The sequence below is a fragment of the Marmota monax genome, unplaced genomic scaffold, assembly GCF_021218885.2.
Source record: "Marmota monax isolate L192 unplaced genomic scaffold, Marmota_monax_Labrador192_F-V1.1 WCK01_AAM20220418_F8-fsc00025, whole genome shotgun sequence".
Lineage (NCBI taxonomy): Eukaryota > Metazoa > Chordata > Mammalia > Rodentia > Sciuridae > Marmota > Marmota monax.
This window is the reverse complement of record NW_026691950.1, coordinates 2,276,568-2,285,504: the sequence shown is the minus strand read 5'-3', so window position 1 is coordinate 2,285,504 and position 8,937 is coordinate 2,276,568. Positions and strand designations below refer to the sequence as shown.

At 43.9% G+C, this 8,937-nt stretch overlaps 1 protein-coding gene across 1 annotated transcript; it reads right to left on the bottom strand.

Moving 5' to 3' along the window:
* Positions 1-6,051: 6,051 nt before the first annotated feature.
* Positions 6,052-6,657, bottom strand: LOC124090774 (succinate dehydrogenase [ubiquinone] cytochrome b small subunit, mitochondrial-like). Its single transcript, XM_046441658.2, is given in 2 exon segments — positions 6,052-6,576; positions 6,579-6,657. Coding segments are annotated over 2 exon segments (471 nt in total). The 3' UTR covers positions 6,052-6,184.
* Between the last annotated feature and the right edge of the window lie 2,280 nt (positions 6,658-8,937).

The following is an 8,937-nucleotide window of genomic DNA, read 5'->3' as shown; positions in this document are numbered from 1 at the left end:
GTGGAAATGAGGGGGCATCTGAGGGTCAGCTTGCTGCTAGACAAGCTCCTGAGAGGCAGGTCAGTCGGTTCTCCTCCCCTGGGGAAAGAGGGCACCCCACCTCCCTCCTGTTTATTGAGAGACCTACTGAGATAACTTATATCCCGCACCTGGCACAGAGCCTGCTACATAGCAAATTGTGAGTAAGTGTTTCTGTCTTTAGGCCACCATTTAAAAAATAAAAACCCCAGTGAAACAGAACCATTCAGGGAAGGCAGGGTAGAAAACCTGCAAGAGGATCTTTTGGTATAAAAATTAAACAAAAGGTTGCTTTGTATAGCTTTCTTCTTTCTTCTTGGAAAAACCAAGGAGCAGAGATACAGTTCTAGGGTCGCAGCCTACGATGTCAGGAAGGAACATCATGTCACCAGGATCATCTATGTTTTTACCAAGAAAATGACCAGGATATTTGACTCCCAGTGCTGTCAGTAAGAACCAAACATTGAGAAACCAGTCTTCTACTGTTCTTTTAGGGGTTTGTTTGTTTGTTTGTTTGGAGGGTACCAGGGATTGAACTCAGGGGCACTTGACCACTGAGACACATCCCCAGCCCTATTTTGAATTTTATTTGGAGACAGGGTCTCACTGGGTTGCTTAGCGCCTTGCCATTGCTGAGGCTGGCTTTGAACTCGCGATCCTCCTGTCTCAGCCTCCCTAGCAGCTGGGATTATCTACTGTTCTTTTGTGAGTCCAGAAAAGTCCTACTCTAGGAGCTCAGTGATCTAAGGCAATACTGAGTGGGAGGGCACAAGGTTGAGCAAACAATGGAAATTTCCCATCTTTATGGCAGCTCCCTAACTCAGATTAAAATGAACAAAAAGAATAGAAATAATGCAGATCAAAATTAGGGGGTTAAAGACCCAAGAAGCAGAGTCAGAAAAAAAGACAGTTGGATTAGAATCCTGATCCCTGCGATTCAGCAGCTCAGAGTCTTTACTGACCCCACCCCCCTGTTTCCAGGAAAGGACACCAAGGCGAGGAAGGCCTAAGGGCTGATCCCTGGGTCTCCAAGCTTCTGTTTCACATTTCCTTTTATACCCAGGGAATAGAGAGAAGACCCTCAGAGGAAAGAGCCAAGAAGGAGGGGAAACAAAAAGTCATTTCTACCTAAGTAGAAGATCTGATTGGCTCAGCTGGCAACACGCAGCTTCAGGGAAGGAAGTTTGACTCCAAGAACCATGGCCAGGAGAAGCCCGGGAGATGGAGGCCAGCCGCCAAAACAACAAGAGGTTGGAGTTGAGCAATAACTGGCAGGACTCCAGGCTCCGGAAGGGAGCAAATGCACCTGCTCAGTTACTGAAGCACTACGGGACCTGGGCAGGCCAGACCCCCCCATAGGAGAGAAGAGGGAGGAGGCCAAGCCCAAGGGCCTGGCGGAAACACTCACTGTGGCCATCACCCTGTCCAAGTCTGGCATGACAGCAGAGATTCCTTTTTGTCCCCCTCTGCTATTCAGATCTAATCCCTTCCTAATTTTAAAGAATCCCCCACCGTGAGGCAGAGCGTTCTTCCAGCCTCAAGATCTCAGGAGCGACTGGTGGCTTGTGACCCCAGCACAAAAGCTAAAAGGCAGGAAGCCTTGTTACTGGCTGCCCATGAAGCCACAGGGGTTCTAGGATGTCACCCTACAGGACTCTGAACCTGCAACAGCACACAGTGATACTGGGTCCAGGGTAGTGGGAGTCTAACAGTGACATCAATGGCCAAGGATGGAGACCAGGGTTGGCAGCGGTGGTGGCATCTTGTCGCACTGTGCCCATAACCTCCCCTCCCTGGTTTCTGAGCCTGCTTCTCATGGCTTCATACTGATTCTGTGAGCAGCTTTCCAATAAATTCTTTTCTTTTCTTTTCTTTTTTTTTTTTTTTTTGCCTTCAATGACCAGCATGTCCAACAACAGCTCCCTGCCTGATAGAGTCTCCGTTCTTCATCTGCAACAGGAGAAGCCAAGGACCTTTAGAAGGCTGACTCACCTGGATTGCAAATCTTGGAAGTGCAAGGAAGGTACCAAGGTGGAACATGTGGGGGAAAACGCACTGGAAAAGCCACCTGTCACACTTGCTAAAACTGCTATCTGTGACCCTGGGGGAGAGACTTGGCCAGACAGGTGATAACAGCAAGAGTCCTGGTGCTGCTCTTCTCCACTAGGGACAGAAGCATGTTCAAGTCGGAGGATTAGACACTGGCCCAGGCAACCAGAATGCTGAGAAGCCGTTGGGTTCAACTGAAAGACAAGGAAAAGAAGGGGCGTTAAATGCTAAAGGTCTGGTCTGGATAATCTAATCTGCATAAGGACTTCCTCAACTAGACAATGCAGCATTGAGGGCTGGAGGGAGTTTGAGAGCTGTTTCCTGATTGGAACAAGGAAGGCAGCCCTGAGATTTGCACACAGCTCTGGGCTCCCCTTTCTTTCTTTGCAAGAAGCCCCAGGAACTCATCCGGTTTCCATTTTCTCTCTAACGCCCACTCTGTCTTCTAGAGTTCTCCTTCCTCCTTCATACTACCCCTAAATAGCTACAGAGTAGGATCTCATTCCAGCTGCCTCCAAAGATAAGCATATGTCTTTACTCTCCCAAGGATTCTCAAAGATTCCAGAAAAAAAACAAGCAGGCAAACAAGAAAAATACAATGGGATGGTTGTAAAGCTTAAGGATCTTAGAAGGGAGTTTGTGGCTGTAGCTCAGTCAGTGGTGGAGTCCTTGCCTAGCATGTGTGAGGCCCCAAGTTCAATCCCCAGCACCACAGGAAAAAAAAAAAGGTTCACATAGTCATAGTTCTTGCAAGCTTAACCACAGCAATACTAACCACAGCTATCATTAACCCGGCATCATTACTTACCAGGCACCAGGGTAAATATTTTCAGCAGGTGTTATCTCTTTTAATAACCTACATCTGTCTCTCAGTCTGATGCTATTATTATTATTATTATTATTATTATTACTACTACTACTACCATGGATTGAACTCAGGGGTACTCAACCACTGAGCCACATCCCCAGTCCTATTTTGTATTTTATTTAGAGACAGGGTCTCACTGAGTTGCTTAGGGCCTCGCTGTTGCTGAGGCTGGCTTTGAATTTGCAATCCTCCTGCCTCAGCCTTCTGAGCTGCTAGTGTGCACCACTGAACTTGGCTTAAATTTAATTTGTATAATACTCTCTTCATCCTTGTCCCTTCGTCCCTTCTTTTCATCCCTTCTCCTCCTTATAGGGGGAGAATTTCTATTAACTCCGAGTTTGTCTTTCTTGTGTTTCTTTTGGAGAATATATAGTCTCCTTTGATATCCATAGGGGATTGGTACCAGGACACTAAAATCTGAGGATGTTCAAGGCCCTTATAGAAAATGGCATAGTATTTGCATATAACCTACACTCATCTTCTCAGGTACTTTAAATCATTGCTACATTATATATAGTCCCTAATATAAGGAAAATGCATGTAATTGTTGTTAGGGAATAATGACAAAGAAAAAAAGTCTGTTCATGTTTAGGATAGATGCAATTTCTAAAAAATTTTGTTTTTCATCCACGGTTGGTTGAATCCACAGATGTGAAACCCACAGAGAAGGAACCCACAGAGAAGGAGTGCCAACACACACACAAACACAAAGATGAAAGCCGGTGCTCTTTATACCAGGCCATGCCTGGCTGAATGCCTATGGTGTGCTTTTTTTTAAAAAAAAATTAATTTAGTAAAAAGGAAAGAGTTTTCCAGAACCAAAGAAGAGGGTACTCGTTGGAAGTGGATGCCTGTTTAAATCACTGAAAACAGATACCTAAGGACTTTTCAACATTGTCTAGAACCTTCTAGATGGCTTTTCAAGTGACTGTAGTCCTAATAATATCTGTGCTCGGACATCAGAAAATAAAAGTGTGAACAAATGAGAAGGTTTTTCTAAGATAAAAGAGAGATCAGGAAAAGCCTAGTCAAAAGCCAGGTGCCTATGTGGTCACGTCTCAGGCTCAGGTGAGTAGGCAAGACTCCAACAACCCAAAACAATGAGAACCAAATGTCAGTCTTTACTCAACTCTCTCCAAGAATATCAGCAGAAATACAATTCACAGGCCCCAACAGGGTCTCAAATCCCATTCTCTCCGACACCAGCCCATGATGCTCTTTCTTTGGGCTCATCTTTCTCCCACTCCCCTAGTTCCGTATTACGGAAGGCCGACTAGCTTCCTATTTTTACCCATTCTCCTTATTCTTTTTGGTCACAGAAGTTTTGGGAAACTCAGCTGGCAATGGTCCTTAGGTGAGCAAGATGGGGCAGGGGGAGTTACTTGAAATACTTACAGTCACTGATCTTGGACCACAGTGTTCAGTGGAGAAACTGAAGATATGTCTCCAATAAAGAGAAAAGAAACCCAGCAGTTATTTGAAGAGGCAAGGCTTAATAGAAAGCTGTGTTCCCCAGGAGAAGGTGATTAGCCACTAAAAGGAATAAGAGAGGCCTCGAAGGGCTTCAGAAGTAGCCAGTGCAATAAAAACAAGCTTCCTCCTCTGGGCAAAGAAGGAATGAGAGTGGACAAAGAAGGAATTAAAGTCTTAAGAGACCTCTTCAAAGAGGATTTGCCTCTAGAACACACAGCCTGACATGGAGAGGGATTTGCCAGAGCACACAGGCAGGGCTGGTGGCAAGAAGCAGCCCTCGAGGGCCGGAGCAGGTGGGATTCCCAATGTCCTTGCTCATTTGTGGAATCTGAAAAAAACACTTCAGAAGAAGAGCATGAGACAGTGGTCACTAGACACTGGCAAGGGGGGACAGAGAGATTAGATAAGGAGCCCCCAAATATAGTTAGATAAGGGGAATTCGATCTATGTCATGTAGTACAATATGGTAACTATGAATTGCGACATGTGATATATTTCAAATATCTAGAAGATTCTGAAGGTTCCCAACACAGAAATGATGTTTGAGGAGATGCAAATTCTAGTTACCCTGATTTGATCATTACACATTGTATAAATGTACTGAATTATCACACCGAGTCCCATAAATACGTACCAATATGACGTGTCTGAAACACACAGTGGTGTGAGGGTAGAGCAGCAACTTGACCTATGGGTTGTATTTGCTCTTTGCTGAAAGACTGGATTACTTGGGGCTGGGGTTGTGGCTCGGTGGTAGAGCGCTTGCCTAGCAAGTGTGAGGCCCTGGGTTGAATCCTCAACACCTTATAAAAATAAGTAAAGTAAACGCATTGTGTCCATCTACAACTAATAAAAAAGGATTACTTAGCCACCTTTCTCTTCCCATTCTTGTGCCTTTGGTGTTACCAAAGCCACTGCTCTCATCTACAAAAGGGAACAATGTCTTTGATCACTTTACTTCTAGAACCACTCATTACACAGACACACACACACACACACACACACACACACGGCTGACTCATGATGGTGCTCCAAGGGTTTTCTCCAATAAATAGCATCTCTTTTCTTCATCCAGGTTCTCAAAAAGAATTGGAAAGTCTGGCAACAGGACAGGGTCAGAGCCACCCATTCAGCTGCTTTATTATTTTCCTCTGATGGTCCCTTAGCTTATTCAGTGTCCAGGTTTGGAGTTCTGTTGACTCTTGTTTTGGTTCACAAGCTATGAAAATGTCACCTTGTGTCCTTGGCCAGTGGTTACAGTCCCCTCACAGAGCATCTTCCAGGTTGTGAAACACCTTCACCCAGTTGCCATTTAAGGTCTTCGGCTGCCCACTGTACTGCCGCTGTTCGGCTGGACAGGGAAGTTTCCAAAAGTAAACACTATCTAATTTTTTGCAAAGTCATGAATTAACAGTCTTTCCCTTTGTCCCTTACTTCCAAGACAAATGCAGAAATGATCATATATTGGTAACAATAAAGCTAAATTCTCTTTAAGAGACTGACAAAAGCAAAAGCTCATACATAAAGCTTAGGTCATACTGTGAGTCTCATGAGCTTGAAGACAACCCCATTAAATCACTAGAATGCAGAACTGGGTCTCATCATTTCTTGAATACATTTCCTCTCAAACCTTTTCCTCAACAATGAAATTATAAAATAACCATGTGATTAGAAGAAGGTTTGCCCACCAATGAGCTTTCTGTTATTTCCTCCTTATTGTGAGTTGAATGACAGAGCAGAGGCAGAGGCATACAATCAATTCTCAAGTCAAAAAGGTCAAAGCTTCCACAGCATGGCAACAGCTTTGCAGATGCCCAGGTCATGATAGTTGAAATAACAAAGCCCAGCAAAGGTTAAAGCTGAGAGTGCCAAAAGGCCTGCCTTGGCAGCTTTCTGCCATGCATCCCCATGAACATAATCAGTGACAACTTGTCCAAGGCCCCACTGACTATGAAGAGTGAGGACTGCAGCCAAGGAGTAGTCCATTGCAGAGCAAGGATTCAAATATGCAGCTGGAAGCAGGCCCAGGAGCAAAACACTGACAACCCTCTCACTAGTCCAGTGAAGAGATGCAGCCTTGGAACCAGAATGGCGGTTTGGTGACAGGTTAATGTGCTGTGTTCCAGTCCATTCTGGGGTGGGTTGATCCTGGAGAAATGCTGAGCAGATCTGACCAATGGGGTTCAGAGGAACAGAGCTCTGCCTCCTTGAGCACCGCAGAGGACACCCAGCCTCAAGAGAACCGCCATCTTGCTTTTGAGGGCTCAAGGTCTCAACTCGTCTTGTCAATGTTTGTAGCAGCTTAATTCATGATAGCCAAGCTATGGAACCAACCTAGGTGCCCTTCAACAGATGAATGGATAAAGAAAATATGCTATATATACACAATGGAATAGTACTCAGAGACAAAGAAGAATGAAATTATGGCATTTGGATGGAACTGGAGAATAGCAGGCTAAGTGAAATAAGCCAGTCCCCAAAAAACAAAGCCCAAATGTTCTCTCTGATATGTGGATGCTGACTCACAACAGGGAGGTTGAGGAGGGAAAGAAGAGAAGCCCATGGGATTAGACAAAGAGGAATGAAGGGAAGGGAGGAGGGCAGAGAATAGGAAAGACAGTAGAATGAATCAAACAATACTTTCCTATGTTCATATATGAATATAGGACCAATGAAACTCTACACCATGTACAACCACAAGAATGGGAAATTATACTCCATGAATGTATAAGATGTCAAAATACACTCTGCTGTCATGTATATCTGAATATACAATAGCCGGGTGTGGTGGTGCACGCCTGTAATCCCAGATCTCAGGAGGCTGAGGCAGGAGGATTGTGAGTTCAAAGCCAGCTAAGGCAACTTATCGAGGACCTAAACAACTCAGTGAGACCCTGTCTCTAAATAAAATACAAAAAAGGGATAGGGATGTGGTTCGGTGCTTAAGTGCCCCTGGGTTCAATCCCAGGAAGGAAGGAAGGAAGGAAGGAAGGAAGGAAGGAAGGAAGGAAGGAAGGAAGGAAGGAAGGAGAGAACCAATAATTTTTTTTTGTGCGTGTGCTTTGGTATATATATATATATATATATATTTTTTTTTTTTCCGCCAGAGTTTGCAAAATAGGACCTTGGACTAGGAAAGGCTAATTTGGCGATTGGCATCTAGAAACAATTCAGCTTAGAAAATGCACAGTATCTTGCTGCTGAGACAAACCATCAGCCACAAAACTCAAATCTGGTAGAACTGGACCCTAGACAGCACCATAACAAATAAAAATAAGGGCTGGAGTTGTGGCTCAGAGGTATAGCACTTGCCTAGCATGTGTGAGGCATTGGGTTCAATCCTCAGCACCACATAAAATAAATAAAGAGATTGTGTTCACCTATGACTAAAAAAATAAATATTAAAAAAATAAAATAAAAATAAGAATTAAAAAAATTCCTAAACCTGCATGACTGTTTGCTGACAATTATGATTTCACCAGGGCAAAATCCATTTGTCATTATTGCTATAAAAACAGACACTCTTTACAGAAAAACACCTTATTTCTGCCTGCCCCAGTCAGTGAGTTTCATATAAATGAACATCAGAAGGACCTCTGGAAATAAAGGCAGGAAGATTTCCTAGGGAGTTGACTGAATTATTCAAAATTGCTGCTTTAAAACCAAGCTGAAATGGGAACAGCGGCAAACACCTGTCATCCCAGCAAACGGGGAATCAAGACAGGAGGATCACAAATTTGAGGCCAACCAAAATTCGTGAGGCCCTAAGCAACTTAGTGAGACCCTGTTTCAAAATGAAAAATAAGAAAGGGCCAGAGATGGATCTCAGTGGTAGAAGTACCACTGGGGTTAAGCCCAGCACCAAAAACTTTTAAAAAAATCAACAATAACCTCCTAAATTTATCTCAGAGAAAGACCTCAGAGTAGATTTAACCACATAAAAATATATTTTTCTTGAGAAATAATTTAAAGGCTATTGACAAAATATATGTCACAATACATGGCATATAGATCTCCCCCCGTCTAACTCATACTAGGTACTAATATCTGGAGGAGAGACACTATCAACACAGAGACAGCATTCTATTTAGACTCTTAATTTTTAAACATGACTATTAAGGTTTAGACATGAGGGGTCCCTGAAAACCTCATGTGTGAAGACAATGCAAGAAAGTTTAGAGGCGAAAGGATTGGGTTGTGAGAGCCTGATTGGTGCATTAATCCACTTGAATGGATTAACCGATTTAATTGGCAATTCGGGTGCAGCTGGAGGAGGTAAGTCACGAGGGGCGTCTTTGCCTTATTTATTTGGTCCCGGGTCAGCAGAGGTCTTTGTGCTTCCTGATTGTCAGGTCCTTCCCCTTCTGCTATGATGTTCTGCTGGATCTCCGGCCCAGAGCAATGGAACCAGCTGTCTATGGACTGAGACCTCAGAAACTGTGAGCACCAAATAAACTTTTCCTCCTCTACATGGCTCTGGTCTGGTCTTTTGGTCCCAGCAGCAAAATAGCTGACTAAAGCAAATGTCC